We start from the raw sequence: 18,792 nt of genomic DNA, 5'->3' as shown, positions 1-18,792 counted from the left end.
GTGAAGGATCATGAGGTGCCGTTGGGCACTGTGAAGGGCCGTGAGGTGCCGTTGGGCACTGTGAAGGACAGTGAGGTGCCGTTGGGCGCCATGAAGGATCACGAAGCGCCGTGAGGCACCGTTCCCCCGGGCGCCGGCAGGGGGCGCAGCGGGCGGGCGGAAGTTCCGGTGCTGGCGGGCCGGCGGGCCGGTGGGTGATGGCGGCGATGGCGGCGGGCCCGGAGGCCCTGAGGCCCTGAGGCCGTGAGGGGAGGCAGGGCGGGCGCGGCGGCCCGGGGGCTCCGTGCAGACCGTGCCCGGGGCGGGGCAGAGGCGGCCGCGCTGGGAGGGCTGCGGGGAGGGAGGCGCTCCGCGGTGACGGGCCGTGCTTAGGCCGCGCGGCTGCTCCTCCCGGCCTGAGGGGGAGCAGGGCTGTGCCATGGAGCTCGGCTAGTGTTGCCGTGTTTTTAAAGTTCAAACAGCCCAAGCTTTGTTTATAAATCACCTCCGCGGCTCAGCTATCCGGTGCTTGCCCCCCCAGCAGAGCCCGACAGGCTGAGGGTAAAACGAGGAGGGTGTTTAGGGTGTTTCACTCACTCAGCCTGTGGTTTTGGGGTTGGGACTGAAAAGAGGAGGTTTTTTTTAAGCTGCATGTTTGCCTTATGGAATAAATGTTCTTATTTGGACAGTCATTGCTGGCTCTGCCAGTGAACAAAGTGAAACAAAATGTTAATATCAAAGCTGAGCTCCCAGTTACTGAAGGCATCGAGAATCGCAGGTAAATTGGTTTTGTGTGGCCGAGTTTTCTCCTTGTTTGGGTTTATTTTCCTGGGTTAAAAAGGCTCCCAGAAGCTTCTTTTCCACCAAGCAGTGCAGGAGGGAGGAGGCTGTTGTTGAGTCAGTGCTTATGATGTCTCTTATCGATTATATAAAGTGTGGTGTAGCTTTTAAAACTGCTTGTAAGCTCAGGAGGAGATTCCTTCACAGCAGAGAGGTTTGACACAGCAAACACTGCCTTACCATTCCAAACTGATTTTCCATCAAATAACATAAAAACATTCCACTGAAGGGAATCGTGGAATGGTTTGGGTTGGAAGGAACCTTACAGACCACAGAATTCCATGGGGCAGAACCCAAGGAACCTTACAGACCACAGAATTCCATGGGGCAGAACCCAAGGAACCTTACAGACCACAGAATTCCATGGGACAGAATTGTCCCTTGCCATGGGCAGGGATATTTGCCAGTGAAGGAGAAGCTCCACCCTGCTCTGCCTGGGTGATTTGGGCTGTTTACCTGGTAAAGTATAATGTATTTTAAACATCGTGGCATTGTAGTTAAAAGTTGAAAAGACTTCCTTGCTTCTGTGATGACGATAAACCTTCTGTGAGCCTTTCCCTGTATTAGATCATCCTGGCTAATGCTGTCTGGCAATTTGAGAGCTGGGCAGAGCTTTTCTCATTCTCCTGCTGGTAAATTCTGCCATTTAAATGCCATCCCTCTCTCCCAAAGGCCACCTTCTGCCCAGGTCAGTGTCCTCCTTCCTCTGCTGCCGCTCTCCATCCGCACGCTACAGCACTCAGCCCCCCAACCCCAGCGGGGCTCAGCCCCAGCAGTGGCACACGCTGGACCCCGAGCTGGAGGAGATCCTCATCCCCAGGAAACTCTCCATCAGCCCCTTGGAGAGCTGGCTGACTGTGAGGTACTCCCTGCCCAGAGCCGAGGGTGCTCAGGAAGGAGCGAGCCATGAAACCCCACAGCCGTCCCAATGTCCCCCTCCTGCTGGGACAGGGGCGGTGGGGGAAGGAGGAGGAGGAGCCCTGGGTGACAAGGTGCAGTGCAGGAATGTGCTGAAGATCCGCAGGAGGAAGATGAACAAGCACAAGTACAAGAAGCTGATCAAGAGGAGGAAGTTCATCCGCAGGAGGGTGAAGGAAGGGCGCAAGAGGAGGCGGCAGGTGAGCTCAGGGGAGGGGGAATCCCTCACAGAAATGGCTCATCCAGTTGGATTCTGTTCAGGGGTTGGATGAGGGTTTGAGTGGAATGGATCTGGGGAAAAATGAGCCTCGATGGATTCAGCATTCAGCCTCAAGCTGTGCTGGGGAGGGTCAGGGTGGACTCCAGGAGGAATTTCTCCATGGAAAGCAGTGTCAGCTCAGGGGATGGGCAGTTTCCTGACAGAAATGGCTTCTGTTCAGGGGTTGGATGAGGGTTTGAGTGGAATGGATTTGGGGAAAAATGAGCCTTGATGGATTCAGCATTCAGCCTCAAGCTGTGCTGGGGAGGGTCAGGTTGGACATCAGGAGGAATTTCTCCAGGGAAAGCAGTGTCAGCTCAGGGGAAGGGGAGTTTCCTCACAGAAATGGCTCATCCAGTTAGCTGCTGTTCAGGGGTTGGATGAGGGTTTGAGTGGAATGGATTTGGGAAAAATGAGCCTCGGTGGATTCAGCATTCAGCCTCAAGCTGTGCTGGGGAGGGTCTCCAGGAGGAATTTCTCCATGGAAAGCAGTGTCAGCTCAGGGGAGGGGGAGTTTCGTCACAGAAATGGCTTCTGTTCAGGGGTTGGATGAGGGTTTGAGTGGAAGGATTTGGGAAAAATGAGCCTTGGTGGATTCAGCATTCAGCCTCAAGCTGGGCTGGGTCAGGTCAGGTTGGACTCCAGGAGGAATTTCTCCATGGAAAGCAGTGTCAGGCACGGGAAGGGGCTGCCCAGGGAGGTGGTGAACTCACCCTGGATGTGGCATCAGTTGGACTCAATGATCTTGGAGATCTTTTCCAAACTCTGTGATTCTGTGATTCCAAAGATCAATGTGATAATTGCTGGGCATGATTTTTCTTCCATGACAATAACTCATATATATATGTGATTATATTTATGATGAATTTTAGCATTTGTGTGAAGGATGAATTAATGAGTTACCCTGGATCAGGGAGGTTGGTTTAATCTTAATTTCTTCCCTGTCTTGCCAACATCCCCAGGTGCTTCCTTTCCTATTTTTCTGTATGAAAACCTTTTACTTCCCTTACTAGAGGGAAGACATGGGGGTTTGTTCAAGCTGGGGATGTTCTCCTTCAGCCCTGCCTTTCAGTGGGATATAATTTAGTGTAAATATATTATTAGATATAATTAGATATAATTCCTGGGAATTCTCACCTTGCCCAGATGCAAATGGGGGTTAACTGTAATTTTGCTGCTTCAGATTTGTAGGAGGCAGTGTTAAACACTGTAAAATCCTTTTAATTTCCTCACCCTTTCATTGTCCACCTTCTCAGTTTTCCTTGCCCAGGACTTTTAAAATAATACTGCCAAGATCCTTGTGCATTTTAATCTTTTCTGGTGTTTCTGCAGTATGATTAAATATTTTGACACTTAGAACCTTTGTTACCTTTGTGTGTTTTATATCTACATTGTCCTTGGGACTCATGGGCAGTGAGTGTTGCTTCTGAGGTGTTTTCCCATTTTTATTTTCCTTTTTTAGATAAAATTTGAGAAAGATCTGGAGCGCATCTGGAAAAGAGCTGGCTTGAAAAGTGCTCCTGCAGGCTGGCAAACCCCCAAGATCTACCTGAGGAGTTCCAAGCGATAAAAACCACCTGTCATGAATCTTAACCTGCCGTTGTCATTAAAAAAAAAAATAATATTTAAGTACACGGATGACATTTAACCTTTTTCTGATTGTGATGAAAATAGTAGGAAGGAGCTCTCCGAGGACAAACAGTGATTTCCTCCCCAGAGGAGAGCTGTGAGCTCTTTGCTGCTGTTTTGGTGTGTTTTTGGGCTGCAGCTGAATTTCTTTAGTCCCTCTTGAAGGTGAGACTCAACCTGAGGGCAATCAGGTTCTTTGGGAGATGGCTTTGGTGGAATAATTCTCCTCGTTGTACAGATGGCACAGACCTTTGGGAAAGTTCTTTTCTAAATTGCATTCTTACTGCAGAAAGGCTGGGGTTTTCCTAAAAATTATAGTGGGGTGGGGATTGGATCAGAATTCCATGGAATGTACCTGCAGGAGCTTTTGTTGTCTCTTTTCTGGAGCCTTGGTGTGCCTTAGGCATTGCATGAGCATCCTTAAAAGGCACATTGATTTTTGTGTTCTATTTTGTGCTAATAAAAAAAAAAAAAAAGGGTTATTTTTTGTCTTTGGTTGACCCCTGTCATGTAGAACATCCAGATATTGGTAAAAGTAGAAGTTCAGAGCTAATTATTTATTAACTACAAATACTTCTGTGCCTGAGACAAGCCTGATAACAATCAGCTGGTTATGCATGGTTGAAGAGAAGTCGTGAAAGCTGTGAAAAATACAGGTATTTCAAATAAACCTTGACAGGATTTTTTATCTGGGTTCTGGTTTGGATTCTGCTTTTCTTTTTGGGGTTTGAGGCAGTTCTGGGTAGTTTGGTGTGATTTGTAGGATTTTTTTATCTGGGTTCTGGTTTGGATTCTGCTTTTCTTTTTGGGGTTTGAGGCAGTTCTGGGTGGTTTGGTGTGATTTGTAGGATTTTTTTATCTGGATTCTGGTTTGGGCTCTGCTTTTCTTTTTGGGGTTTGAGGCAGTTCTGGGTGGTTTGGTGTGATTTGTGTTCTGGCACAGAGATGGAATGGACTGAGAGGAAAAGAATGAGCTCTTTAATCTGATTTTTGTACAGAAAATGCATTGCCTGTTTTCTGCTAGGAGAGAATAAACTGAAAGGGAAGAAAATAATCTGTGGAAGTCATTGCTAGAAGGTGCAGTTTAACCTGACTGCAGGGAGGACATCCTGAGCCACAACTTCTCCAGGCAGTCTGTGCCTCACCACCTTCACAGGCAGCAACTCCTTAACATCTCACACCTCTCAGGATTTGTGTTTTCCTCGTGGAAAAATTGTGTCTTACAAGGTTCTAATCAGGTTTTACACCCCAGGGCTGTGTCAGCTTCCTCTGGTGTTGTTCACCACAGGATGCAATTTGAAACTCTCACTTTGCTGAGCAGAACCAGAGAGGTTCTGTTTTTCTGCTGCTCCTGTTTTTCTGTAGAGGGAGCACGAGTCCAGGATAAACTTCACAAAGCTTTGTGAGGAGCTGCCCTTCCTCTCCAAAATATCTGCATCCTTAGGAAAGGTTTGTGTGGCTGTGGTAACAAAAAAGGCTGCAAACAGGAAAGCTTTGGCTTAAAATTCCCAAAATGCTGAAGATTTCTCTCTTATTTTTTGCTGTTCTGAGAGGAAATGGATGAAAGCAGGAGGTAACCAGACAAATTAATTGTCTTTATTACAGATGACTGGTGGGATGGGGATTTTATGTCAGTCATTGGGCTGGAAAGATCCCTCAAAATTGGAATATAATCCAAATTTCTCTCATCCCTAATTCCTTGCAGGCAGCAAGTTCAGCTGAAGAGAACACCAAGTTGAGTTTTCTCACAGTGATCAGGTTTGTGCTGGAGCGAGTTGGCTCTGAAATAGGAAGTCAGCTGACTTGGAAAGGATGAAAACTCTAAATTTTATTCCTCTGAACCAAATCTATGCTCCCCCTGCAGAGCCTGCTGGATGGTCTGGGAGCTGTTAGAGCAGCCCTGAGGTGATGCAGACAGCTCAGGGATCTCCTCTGTCCTTGGCACAGGAATTCCAGACAGCAATCCTGCAGAGAGAGGAAACAGGGTGAGATGTAATGAGTGCTTCTCCTGCTCCAGGGAGCAGAGCTGAGCTGATTCAAACCAGGAGCTGCCCAGCTTGGGAAGGCAGAGGGAAAACAGCCTGCCAAAAGGTTGGAATGTCCCTAAATCCTAAAGGATCTGGTGCAGGCTGGAAGGATTTATTCCCAGTGTTTTTGGTTGGAGTGTCCCTAAATCCTAAAGGATCTGGTGCAGGTTGGAAGGATTTATTCCTGTGTTTTTGGTTGGAGTGTCCCTAAATCCTAGAGGATCTGGTGCAGGCTGGAAGGATTTATTCCCAGTGTTTTTGGTTGGAGTGTCCCTAAATCCTAAAGGATCTGGTGCAGGCTGGGAGGATTTATTCCCAGTGTTTTTGGTTGGAGTGTCCCTAAATCCTAAAGGATCTGGTGCAGGCTGGAAGGATTTATTCCCTGTGTTTTTGGTTGGAGTGTCCCTAAATCCTAAAGGATCTGGTGCAGGCTGGAAGGATTTATTCCCAGTGTTTTCAAGGATGATTTCATGGGTGCAAGCACACGTGGGATGCCACTGGCTGCACACAAATGGAGCAGCAAAAAGAGAAATAAATAGAAATATTCTTCCTGTGTTTGTTGTATTGGCCCCTAGTAGCTGGTGTGCCTCAAATCTGGGTTTTTTTGGAGTGTGGGGTTTGTTGGGGTTTTTTTGGTGTGTCTGTGAATTGGCTCCTGGTAGGTGTAGCTAAAACTTGGGGTTTTTTTTGGAGTGTGGGGTTTGTTGGTTTTTTATTTTGCGTATATCTGTGGTTTATTTCTATGTGGGGTGTTGTTTGTTGTTGTTTGTGGGGTTTTTGTTTACTTTGGTTTTTGGGGGTTTTTTTGTTTGTTTGGTTTTTTTGGGGCGGTTTTTTTGTTTGTTTGATTGGTTTTTTGGGGGTTTTTTTGTTTGTTTGGTTGGTTGGTTTTTGTTTTGGGGTTTTTTTTATTTGTTTGGTTTGTTTTTGTTTTGGGGTTTTTTTGTGTTTGTTTGGTTCGTTTTTGTTTTGGGGTTTTTTTGTTTGTTTGGTTGGGTTTTTTGGGGTTTTTTTTTGTTTGTTTGATTGGTTGGTTTTGTTTTGGGGGTTTTTTTTGGTTGTTTGGTTGTTTTTTGGGGTTTTTTTTGTTTGATTGGTTGGTTTTGTTTTGGGGGTTTTTTTTGGTTGTTTGGTTGTTTTTTGGGGGGTTTTTTGTTTGATTGGTTGGTTTTGTTTTGGGGGGTTTTTTTGGTTGGTTGGTTTTTTTGGGTTTTGTTTGTTTGATTGGTTGGTTTTGTTTTGGTTTTTTTTGTTGTTTGTTTGTTTGATTTTGTTTTGGGTTTTTTTTGTTTGGTTGGTTGGTTTTTGTTTTGGGTTTTTTTTTGTTTGGTTGATTTTGATTTGGGGGTTTTTTTGTTTGTTTGATTGGTTGGGTTTTGTTTTGGGTTTTTTGTTTGGTTGGTTTTTGTTTTGGGGTTTTTTTGTTTGGTTGGTTGTTTTTTTTGGGGTTTTGTTTGGTTGGTTGGTTGGTTTTGTTTTGGGGTTTTTTTGTTTGGTTGTTTGGTTGTTTTTTGGGGGTTTTTTTGTTTGATTGGTTGGTTTTGTTTTGGGTTTTTTTGTTGTTTGGTTGGTTTTGTTTTGGGGTTTTGTTTGTTTGGTTGGTTGGTTTTGTTTTGGTTTTTTTTTTGTTTGTTTGATTGGTTGATTTTGTTTTGGGGGTTTTTTGTTTGGTTGGTTGGTTTTTGTTTTGGGTTTTTTGGTTGGTTGGTTTTTGTTTTGGGTTTTTTGTTTGGTTGGTTTTGTTTTGGGGGTTTTTTGTTTGTTTGATTGGTTGGTTTTGTTTTGGGGTTTTCTACCACCAGAAGGATAGGACAGAGGTGATGCTTCCTCCCTTTGCTACTGGAGGATTTCTCTGCAAAAAACCCAAGTTGTTCTGATGACTTCATTGTGGAAAATGTTGTTCTTTTTTCCATTAGTAAACTCCAGACATCCTCAAAAAGAAATCACTCATCCCTGTCAGTGTTTGTGAGCATTTGGGGTACAAAACACCTTTCAGGGCATTTTTAGGACCTGCCTACCATTGCCTAATAACTCCTGAGCAGGAACAGTGAGGACCTTCACCCTGCTGAGCTCACACCCTGCTCAATGGCTCACTTTCATGTGAAAACCCAAAATATTGGTGTACATTGGCTTCAGCAGCTCTGACCTGCTCCTTCTCCAGCCCTGCAGCCAGCTCTGCTTTGGTGGGACTGATTGCTGAGCCAGAGCTTCCAAATTTAACAGACCAGGCTTGTTCCCACCAGCTGCAAACCTGGCTGAGGAGATCTCCCTGAGCTCACAAACACCACCTGGGCTTGACTCAAATGCCATCTTTTCTTTTCACCATTCATGCTGTTCTGCTCTGTTTTCCAGGTAAACATCCTGGTTTTGGGGTCATTTGGGCTGAACCTCTCCAAAAATAACAGCACTCTGTACCCAGCCATTTGCAGAGCTGAAATGGGTTTGAAAAGTGGGGTTTTTTTTGCTTTTTTTTTTCCTCACTGGTTTTAAAATAAATAAATAAAAATATCAATAACTGGAGCTCCTGTAAACATCTGAGGTAGCTTGGAGCAAACACAGGCTTTGCTGTGGAAGAATCCATTCTTGCCTGACTTGCCCTATAAAACAGAAGAACAAAACTGAAACAAGGAGTTCTGTGAGTCAGAGAATTTAACCAAACCATCTGCTAAGTCCCTTTTGTGTCAAATCCCTGATTCAGGGAATTTTTGAGTCTTGCCCCCTGCATGGATACTAAGAAATATAAAACTGAGACTTGTTCCCCCTTGAATGTGGCTGGAATTTTCTGCAAAATAATGGGAAGAAGGAGGAGTTTGAATGGACAGTGGGATCATATTACTGTAGCTGCCTTGACAAGGCAAAATGGAAGTGGCTAAAATTTTGTTTAAAGTAGAAAACATGAAATATTGTTTAAAAAAATGTGTTTTTTTCACTTGTTCAGTAATCAAGGCTTGGTGCTGTTCTCCCAGGTGTTGTGCTGAGGGAATGTCACTGCATTTGATGTGTCCAGGTCTGGAAAAAAACACTTGGAGCCTTTCAGCAGCTGGAGAATCCCTTCAGAATCCCTTCAGAATCCTTTCAGAATCCTTTTCCCACTTGGAAAGTGATTGGTGTTGAGACCAAGATGTGGAGTTGTGAGCAAGGAGTTGGCACAGCAGGTAAAAAATGAACAGTTTGGGATTTTTGTGTTTGAAGAGAATTGGTTCATGGGATGATCTGGCTGAGTTTTACCACCAGCCAGTGAAGAGCTGGTTAAAACTGAAGGGTGAGCAAGGAGTTAGCACAGCAGGTAAAATATGAAGTTTGGGATTTTTATGTTTGAAGAGAATTGGCTCATGGTGGGATGATCTGGCTGAGCTTTACCACCAGCCAGTGAAGAGCTGGTTAAAACTGAAGGATGAGCAAGGAGTTGGCACAGCAGGTGAAAAATGAACAATTTGGGATTTTTATGTTTGAAGAGAATTGGTCCATGGTGGGATGATCTGACTGAGCTTCACCACCAGCCAGTGAAGAGCTGGTTAAAACTGAAGGGTGAGCAAGGAGTTAGCACAGCAGGTAAAAAATGAACAGTTTGGGATTTTTGTGTTTGAAGAGAATTGGTTCATGGTGGGATGATCTGGCTGAGCTTTACCACCAGCCAGTGAAGAGCTGGTTAAAACTGAAGGGTGAGCAAGGAGTTGGCACAGCAGGTAAAAAATGAACAGTTTGGGATTTTTATGTTTGAAGAGAATTGGTTCATGGTGGGATGATCTGGCTGAGCTTTACCACCAGCCAGTGAAGAGCTGGTTAAAAGTGAAGGGTGAGCAAGGAGTTGGCACAGCAGGTAAAAAATGAACAGTCTGGGATTTTTGTGTTTTGAAGAGAATTGGCTCATGGTGGGATGATCTGGCTGAGCTTTACCACCAGCCAGCGAAGAGCTGGTTAAAACTGAAGGATGAGCAGCCAAAGGGGAAAAAAAAGAGGTGGAAAAAATCGAGTTGCAGTCAGCAAAAAACGTGAGCAGCACCGAGTTACTCAGCAGCCTCACTGCTGGGTGAGTCAGGGCTGATCCCTCAGGGTTTTCCCTCTGTCAGCACTGGGACTTCCTGAAGCTTTCCTGTGCCTTTCCAGGTCCCAGTGGGCATCTGCAGAGGATTCTCCCTGCCTGATTGCACTGGAGAATATCCTGGGTTATTCCTGGCCTCCTGCCATCCCTGAGCACTGCTGCAGGCCCAGGGCAGGGATAAATGTGTGCTGCTGTCTGCAAACAGCATCCCCTGGGGAAGGGAGGGCAGGAAAAGCTTTCTCTCGTCAGGAATTTGTGCAAAAACCTGGGAATGTGAAAAAGAAAAGAGTGGAAGATAATATCTGTGCCTTGGATGGCAACATCTTCTGTTGGAGTGATTTGTAATTGTGGAGAGGAGAGCAAAGAAAAAATGTGGCTTCCAGTGTAGGAACAGCTCCTTCTGGAGCAGGGATGCCAGGATAAAGTCACCTGAATGTTTCCACATTGTTCTGAGGGAGAAATATGGATTTCCACATTGTTCTGAAGGAGAAATATGGATTTCCACATTGTTCTGAGGGAGAAATGTGCATTTCCACATTGTTCTGAGGGACAAATATGCATTTCCACATTGTTCTGAGGGAGAAATATGGATTTCCACATTGTTCTGAGGGAGAAATATGGATTTCCACATTGTTCTGAGGGAGAAATATGGATTTCCACATTGTTCTGAGGGAGAAATATGGATTTCTACATTGTTCTGAGGGAGAAATATGGATTTCCACATTGTTCTGAGGGAGAAATATGGATTTCCACCTTGTTCTGAGGGAGAAATATGGATTTCCACATTGTTCTGAGGGACAAATATGGATTTCCACATTGTTCTGAGGGAGAAATACGGATTTCCACATTGTTCTGAGGGAGAAATATGGATTTCCACATTGTTCTGAGGGAGAAATATGGATTTCCACATTGTTCTGAGGGAGAAATATGGATTTCCACATTGTTCTGAGGGAGAAATGTGCATTTCCACATTGTTCTGAGGGAGAAACGTGCATTTCCACATGTGGTGTCATACCCAGCCTGGAGTGGGAACTCTCCTTGGATTTCTAAAGGAGGCAAAGCAAGCAGCACCTTGAGGTTTTTTCACTAAAATTACATTTGCCAAGAGTCCTCTTGGGTTAATCCTGAGCAAACACACTTTTCACACAGATTGCCCTTAAAAGCTGGCCAGACCCCATCTTGATGTCTCTAAATTTGGCAGCAGGATTATATTGCATTTCAACAAGCAACCTCCTTTCACCCAAAGTATTTTTATTTTTATTTTTTAATGAAATGCCCTGCAAACCTGAGCTAAACAGCACAACTCTGGGAGGCACCTTTGAGCACCCCTCTTCAGAGGACCAACCCACTAATTTTTCCACTCTTTCCCCAGTCATTTCTGATCTCAAAATAATCTGCTCTGCCCAGAATGCCACTGCTTAATTATTTTAGGCGGGTGCAACGGACGGGCTGCAATTAGTGTGAAGAGCAGAGATTCCTCCAAAACCTCCTCATCCCAGAGCTCTGTTCCCACGTGCAGAGAGGCCAAAAGATGTGGTTTGGGACACACAGTGCTGGTGGGCAGAAATGGGACACAAAATGTCAGCTCTCAGCTCCTGAGGACTCCCAGGATTTTCTGTTCTTCCCAGGAATGAGCAGCACTGGGTGTTGTGGTTTGAGTTTTTCCCAGGTTAGGGAAACCTGATTTAGTGGGAGGAGTGAAATTCAGTTTGTGCTGTTCTTGTGGTCAGGTTGTGGTGTGGTCAGCTTGGGAGTGACCTGGAATGCTGGACAGCAGTGCAGGATTTTTGGGTACTTTTTCAGCCTCCCCTCTCTCCCTCAGAACCTGCTGTGTGTAGGATGAACAATTCCATGGAAAACCTGGAGATCTGGAAGGAAGGAGGGTGCAGAGTTTGTGTCCCTTTAGAGATGGGGACAGAAAATGTCAGCTGCCAGGATTTTCTGTTGCTCCCAGGATTTTCTGTTGCTCCCAGGAATGAGCAGCACTGGGTGTTGTGGTTTGAGTTTTTCCCAGGTTAGGGAAACCTGATTTAGTGGGAGGAGTGAAATTCAGTTTGTGCTGTTCTTGTGGTCAGGTTGTGGTGTGGTCAGCCTGCTCCAGGGGCTTGGGAGTGTCCTGGAATGCTGGACAGCAATGCAGGATTTTTGGGTACTTTTTCAGCCTCCCCTCTCTCCCTCAGAACCTGCTTTGTGTAGGATGAACAATTCCATGGAAAACCTGGAGATCTGGGATGAAGGAGGGTGCAGAGTTCGTGTCCCTTTAGAGATGGGGACACAAAATGTCACCTCCCAGGATTTTCTGTTCCTCCCAGGAATGAGCAGCGCTGGGTGTTGTGGTTTGAGTTTTTCCCAGGTTAGGGAAACCTGATTTAGTGGGAGGAGTGAAATTCAGTTTGTGCTGTTCTTGTGGTCAGGTTGTGGTGTGGTCAGCCTGCTCCAGGGGCTTGGGAGTGACCTGGAATGCTGGACAGCAAAGCAGGATTTTTGGACATTTTCCCAGCCCAGTTGGTTCTCCTCTCTCCCTCAGAACCTGCTCTGTGTAGGATGAACAATTCCATGGAAAACCTGGAAATCTGGGAAGAAGGAAAGTGCAAAATTCCTGCCCCATTAGAGATGGGAGCCAGGCCTGGTGCCTTTTCCCTGGAATTCAGAACATGGTGAGTGGAATATCCCAGCAGGGAGCTGCTGCTTGCTGGAGACACTTCTGGAGCCATTTCTGGACACAAACCCCGGGGCTGAGCAGAGCTCAAAGGGTGATTTGATGCCTCAGCCATTTCCTCCTGAGCCTCAGTGCTGTCTGCCAGCTCCCAGATCAGAGCAGGGCTGGGGATTTGGCCCCTGGAGCAGAGCCTGATGGATTCGTTGTGGATTTGGGAAAGCTGAGATGCTCCAGGACCACGGGGCAGTGAGTCAGTCCCGTGTCAGGGCTTGGACACACTTCTGTCTCAAGCACTTCAGTTTGAAAGTTGATTTTTGGGGGTAATATGTATAAATTTAGAAAGTTTTGGGGCGCCCAGTTGGAAATGGCCCTGCAAAAAATCCCAGTTTCCTAGGGAAATCCAGTTGCTGGTGCTGCTGTGAACCTTAGGGGAGGATTAACCATTTCAAATACTGATTTTCTGATTCTTGGTAACCCCAGAGTTGTGTATTTTCCCATCCCCTCTTGGTTCATGCAGGGATTTTCAGCTCACACCTGCTTTTCCTTTAATATTCTGTGTTGAAGACCCTCCTGACTCTCAGAACAGAGTGGGAGATAAGTATTTAATAGTTCAAATGAAATAAAAATTAGGAAATATCATTTCTCTGGGGTAAAGAAGCAGCAGGTAGGAATGACTCCTGTTTGCCATAGGGAATGGAAATATTGGGGAGATCTGAGAGGCAAGAGGGGTGAAACAGAGCCACTGGAAAGTGAAAAATGAGGGTTCTGCCCAAATTCTGCCCAAATTGTGCCCAGGCTGGAGTGCAGCTGGTGCAGGCTCTGCTCAGTGAGTCTGGGTGACTCATTTCCTTGTGTGTTCATGGCTCCCTCCTGCTCCTGTCTGCTTGGATTCCAAATTTTTCCTCCCAGGAGCTGCCTGTGCTGTGTGGGACAGGCCTGAGTGTGCTGTGGCCAAGAGAGAGCCTTGCAGACAGGAATGAGGGACCAGAAAACACATTGAATGTGATTTTAATAGTCTGTTTTCAAACAACATTTAAATTGAAACGATTTTAGCAAGCTGCTTTTTTTTTTTTTTCCCAACTAAAAATCTTTTTATAGTGAACTGAATTTTCAGATTGATCTTTCTGCAGTTTGGTCTTGCCAAAAAAAATTAAATTTAAGAGAAAACTCAAATTTACATCTGCTCTCTGGGTGTCAGTGAGATGCCTCTTTGTGTCTCTCTTTCCATCCCTGATTTACTTGCTGCCTGTTGTTTTCCCATTTCTCCTTGGCCACTTGTTTTCTTTGGGTAGCTTCTGTCTGGAATTAAAAAAAAAAAAAAAATTAAAAAAAAAATCAGTGTTGGTTTCCTGGGCAATTTCTCTGTTTTTGTAACTGGTTTCTATTAATGGTTTTGAGATGAATCCCAGGAATCTGAAGCTTTTCCAGCCAAAGGGGGTGTTTAAATACTGTGCCATCCAACTGTGCTGGGCTGGAGGAAGCAGGGAGCTTTTGGAGCTGCTTTGTGGGTGCAGCCAGAGCTCTGTGACCTGCTGTGAGGACAGCAGGGCTGGAAGGACACACAGACATGGATTAATGGGAATAATCCACCCAGCTGGAGAGCTCTGCAGTTTAACTCCTCACTTGGGCACATCCCAATCTGTCCCACACTGCCTGCACAGCTCAGTGGGTTCAGCAGATCAGAAAATTCTCAGCAATTCCCTCTGACTGAATTCCCTGCATTCCTGGACATCCACATAAATTAATTTATGCTCCCTGGGCACTGAGGGAAGTGGAGATTTCAGCTGGAGATGCAAGGCAGGAAGAAGCTGAGGAGTTGCCTGCAAAGGACAAAGCCCCCAAACCCACGTGGTGTTTTTATTCCTATATTTTTGATTCCAAATGCAACCTCCAGCTGCCCCAGGGGAGGCTCAGGCTGGGCATCAGCAGGAATTTCTGCATGGAAAGGGTGGTCAGGCCTTGGAAGGAGCTGCCCAGGGAGGTTTGGAGTTTCCATCCCTGCAGGTGTCCAAGGAACACTCAGTGCTCTGGGCTGGGGACAAGTGGGGATCAAGCACAGCTTGGACTCTGATCCAGGGGGGCTTTCCAACCTCAGAAATTCTGGGATTGAGGAGTGTTGGGCTGAGACCATGGCAGTGATTCTCAGGGGGTTATTTTTGTGGGTTTCACCTGTTTCTGGTTGTCCCATGGTGTTATTTAATGTTGCCATGATATTTTTTTCTTCCTCCCCAGTGTAAGGGGATATCAGAACTCTGCTCTCCTTACCCCCAGCCTGTGAAGGTTTGCCTTAGCTTCTGTTTTGGTGGCTGCACCCCAAGCTGGTGATGTGGGGTATTTTTGTGGGTTATTTTTGTGGGTTTCACCTATTTCTGGTTGTGCCAAAGTGTTATTTAATGTTGCCATGATATTTTTTTCTTCCTCCCCAGAGCCAGGGGATATCAGAGCTCTGCCCCCTCAGCGTCTGAGGCTTTGTCTCAGCTGCTGCTGTGGTGGCTGCACCCCAGCCTGGTAAATATGGGGTATTTTTGTGGATTTCACCTGTTTTTGGTTGTCCCAAAGTGATATTTAATGTTGCCATGATATTTTTTTCTTCCTCCCCAGTGTAAGAGGATGTCAGAGCTCTGCTCTTCTCACCCCCAACCCGTGAAGGTTTGCCTTAGCTTCTGTTTTGGTGGCTGCACCCCAGCCTGGTGATGTGGGGTATTTTTGTGGATTATTTTTGTGGGTTTCACCAGTTTCTGGTTGTCCCAAAGTGATATTTAATGTTGCCATGACTTTATTTTATTCCTCCCCAGAGCAAGGGGATATCACAGCTCTGCCCACTCAGCCTGGGAGGCTTTGCCTCAGCTGCTGCTGTGGTGGCTGCACCCCAGCCTGGTGCTGTGGGGTATTTTTGTGGGTTATTTTTATGGGTTTCACCTATTTCTGGTTGTCCCAAAGTGATATTTAATGTTGCCATGACATTTTTTTCTTCCTCCCCAGTGTAAGGGGATGTGAGAACTCTGCTCTCCTCACCCCCAGCCCGTGAAGGTTTGCCTTAGCTTCTGTTTTGGTGGCTGCACCCCAGCCTGGTGCTGTGGGGTATTTTTGTGGGTTATTTTTATGGGTTTCACCTATTTCTGGTTGTCCCACAGTGTTATTTAATGTTGCCATGATATTTTTTTTATTCTTCCCCAGTGTAAGGGGATATCAGAACTCTGCTCTTCTCACCCCCAGCCTGTGAAGGTTCACCTCAGCTGCTGCTTTGGTGGCTGCACCCCAGCCTGGTAAATATGGGGTATTTTTGTGGATTTCACCTGGTTTTGGTTGTCCCAAAGTGATATTTAATGTTGCCATGACATTTTTTTCTTCCTCCCCAGTGTAAGAGGATATCAGAACTCTGCTCTCCTCACCCCCAGCCCGTGAAGGTTCACCTCAGCTGCTGTTTTGGTGGCTGCACCCCAGCCTGGTGATTCAGCACTGCAGCACAATGAAACAAAGCAGAAAAACATCTGGTGAGACCTTCAGCTTGTCATCTGCTCTTTGAGGAGGCAAACCAGGGCCTGTGGTGTTTGTGGCTGGGGAACAAACAGGGTAATGGTGGGGCTGAGAGGTGCCCAGCTTGTTCCAGCCCTGCAGTAATGACAGGCTCAGCCTGGCAGCCCTGCCATTGTGGTCAGCTGGCAGCTCTGCCCTTTCAGTTCACAGCTCCTGCTGTAAGTTGGATTATTTCAGGCTTGCTCAGGGGGGGTTCGTGGCAGCTGAGAGATTTGTTTTTGAGAGAAAAGCTTTGCCACTGAGCGAAAAGTGGTGTCAGTGTAAAGGAACCCTGAACTGCAGTGCCTTTCTTTTGCTGTTCCCATGCAAAATTCTTTTTCCCCTTTTTAATTTTTTTTTTTTGAGGAATCCTTGCTGCCTTTGCCACTGTCAATTAGCTGTCCTAAGATCTAGCATTCCCTACTAATTTTCTGTTCTGGGAATGATCCTTGCTTCTTCCCATGGGTAGGTATTTTCCCTTTTCCTTTGATCCTGGTGGAACTCTCCAGGTCCTGTATTTAAAAAGTTGTTGATGATAAGCCTGGAGTGTTGGCAAATCCTGCACACAAGGCCTCATCCTGTCATTTGTGTCCACAGATCATTAATCTTGGCATTCCTTTTTAAATACATGTATTTTTGGCTGTGCAGATGGGGTGGAAGGGGCAACTTTTACTCCTGCTTCCCAGGGTTAGTGCCTCTCAAAATTGAAATTAAGGATGGGGAGGTTCCCCTTGGTATCAGACCTTCCTCCTGATCCACGACTTCCTCAGTTTTTCTGGCTGCTGATCTTCGATTTGGATTTATTGGGAGATCTCTCAGTGCAGCCTGGAAACAAAAAATGTTAAAAATGGAAGAGATGGGGAGGAAAAAAACTTCCTGACAGTCATAACTTCCCACAAACCAATGAACCTTATTACACTGTGTTTTATCAGGGCTTTGTCCATCTGAGCCATTGTTTTTATCTGAAATAGGTGTGAAATACCCATTAAATAACGAAAATGGGGTGATTCTGGCAACGTGGGAGCCTTTCTGCTGCTGCTGCCCTGCTCTGATGGCAGGGCTGGAAACAAAAATGTTAAAAATGGAAGAGATGGGGAGCAAAAAACTTCCTGACAGTCGTAACTTCCCACAAACCAAGTCACCTTATGATACTGTGTTTTATCAGGGTTTTTTCCATCTGAGCCCCTGTTTTTAGCTGAAAATACCTATTTTCTTTTGCCATAATGACTGGAAACATGGGAGCCTTCCTGCTGCTGCTGCCCTGCTCTGATGGCAGGTGCAGAGCTTGCAAAACCACTCCTGCTGCTGCTGCAAGGTCCTTTCCCTTGCCTGGATGAGGTTCTTGCCCTGGTCAGGATCTGTGGTCAGCTGGAGATGAGGGAAGCAGCCAAAAGATGCTTCGTGGTGGGAGAATCACCACCCCAGTTCCCCTGGGAGTGAGGAGGGAGAAAGGCTGGGGAGCACTGCTCAGCTCAGAACAGAGACTCTCCTTAAAAATTCGGCTCCTGAGCAGGGAAAATGTTGACACAGCTGCTTTTCCAGGATGCCTTTGGAGCAGCCGAGCTCCAGGAAGCTGGGCTGGCTGCAGAGTGAGCAGGATTAGAGTGGGGACAATTCAGAGATCTGCCAAACAGGTCCTGAGTCCCTTTCCCCCCCCTCCTTGTGAGCCCCAGAGAAGCTGCTGCTCTTCTCCCCTTCCCGTGGGTGATTTTCTGCAGGAGACTGCAGCGGGTTCAGCCTGGACTTGGCTTCTCCCAGCCAGGAAATATCCAGTTCATGACAGCAAAACCACAGCAATCTGCCTCCCTCCCAGAAACCCTGCCAGGAGCAGGCAGTAACCTCTGCAGTGCCACAGCTGAGAGGCAGAAAAATGGGGAAAAATCCTGGAATTGTAGCCTGGAAGATCCTGGGAGGAAGCAGGGAGCAGTTTTTGCCTCCCAGCCAGGCATTTTCCAGGCTGCTCTGAACCAAGGGCTGTCAGATCTGAGGCTGCTCTGGCTCTCTGATGGAGACCAGGAAAGGCTCCTTCTTCCCTGAGATTCCTGGAATCTCCCAAAACTGCCACTCTGGACCAGTGCTGTCCTGCCTGGGACACCTGGCACAGGAGGGAGCAGCAGCCTGTGCTGCCTGCAGGTGGTTCTGCAGCTGGAATAATGGGAATTCCTAAGAAAATGATGGGATTAGGGATGTAATTAGGCTGGATTTGTTAATAGCCAGGTGGTGCCACAGCTCAGGGGAGGAGGGTGGGAATGCAGAGTTTGTATCCCATTTGTAGCTCCTCAATGTAATGGCAGATGGAGTTTGCAGGGAAGTTTTGTGAGGTTCTTATCTGAGGATTCTTTTAGGATTTTCCCCTAAAAACAAACCAGCAGTTCTCTGGATCTGGCTTGGACCATGTGGGGTTAACAGCAGGCTTTTTTTCATGGTCATATTATATAATAATAATAATAATAATAATAATGGCTCCAGTTTCTTGAAATTTTGTTGGAATTTCTTTGGAATTTCTTTGGAAGTGTCTGGTTCTACCTGCTGCTGGATCCTGGACTAGGTGAAGTTCTGCTCTGGTCTGGATGCTTCCAAAGCTTCCCTCGTTGCAGTGTATAATTATTTAGATGATGATTTAGGGGTTTGTTATAATTATAATTACATTATAATTATAACACTCTGCCCTTTCCTGAAACTCTTCCCCCTCTGGGATAGAGGGAATTTATTTTCTGGTAGAGAGGCAGAGAAATGTCTGAAGGGAAAATTCAAGTGTGGCAATGAAGTTTTTCCCCGTGGATCCAAGGGGAAGTTTCCTAACCTCTGTTTTTAAGCTCTCCTGTAGAGTTTTGCTCTGTTTAGCTCTGTTCTACAAACAGACATTTAAGGACAGTAAATTTTGATTCCCTCTCCTCAACTTTTCCCACTTGATGACTAATTT

The 18,792-nt window shown here is 46.1% G+C and overlaps 1 protein-coding gene across 2 annotated transcripts; it reads left to right on the top strand.

Moving 5' to 3' along the window:
* Positions 1–61: 61 nt before the first annotated feature.
* On the top strand, positions 62–4,319 carry AURKAIP1 (aurora kinase A interacting protein 1). 2 transcript variants are annotated; one of them, XM_085080126.1, is made up of 4 exons: positions 62–190; positions 669–757; positions 1,492–1,937; positions 3,459–4,319. In XM_085080126.1, the coding sequence occupies exons 2-4, from the start codon at positions 706–708 to the stop codon at positions 3,564–3,566; spliced, it is 606 nt and encodes a 201-aa protein (XP_084936252.1). In that variant the 5' UTR covers positions 62–190; positions 669–705; the 3' UTR covers positions 3,567–4,319. The 2 variants fall into 2 exon arrangements, with proteins under 2 accessions (XP_084936252.1, XP_084936253.1); XM_085080127.1 differs by lacking the exon at positions 62–190 and adding an exon at positions 326–540.
* Positions 4,320–18,792: the final 14,473 nt, after the last annotated feature.

The sequence above is a fragment of the Lichenostomus cassidix genome, chromosome 21 (genome assembly GCF_008360975.1).
Source record: "Lichenostomus cassidix isolate B80296 chromosome 21, HeHo_3.0, whole genome shotgun sequence".
Classification (NCBI taxonomy): Eukaryota; Metazoa; Chordata; class Aves; order Passeriformes; family Meliphagidae; genus Lichenostomus; species Lichenostomus cassidix.
Note: the sequence above shows the minus strand (reverse complement) of the source record. Positions and strands in the feature narration are given on the sequence as shown.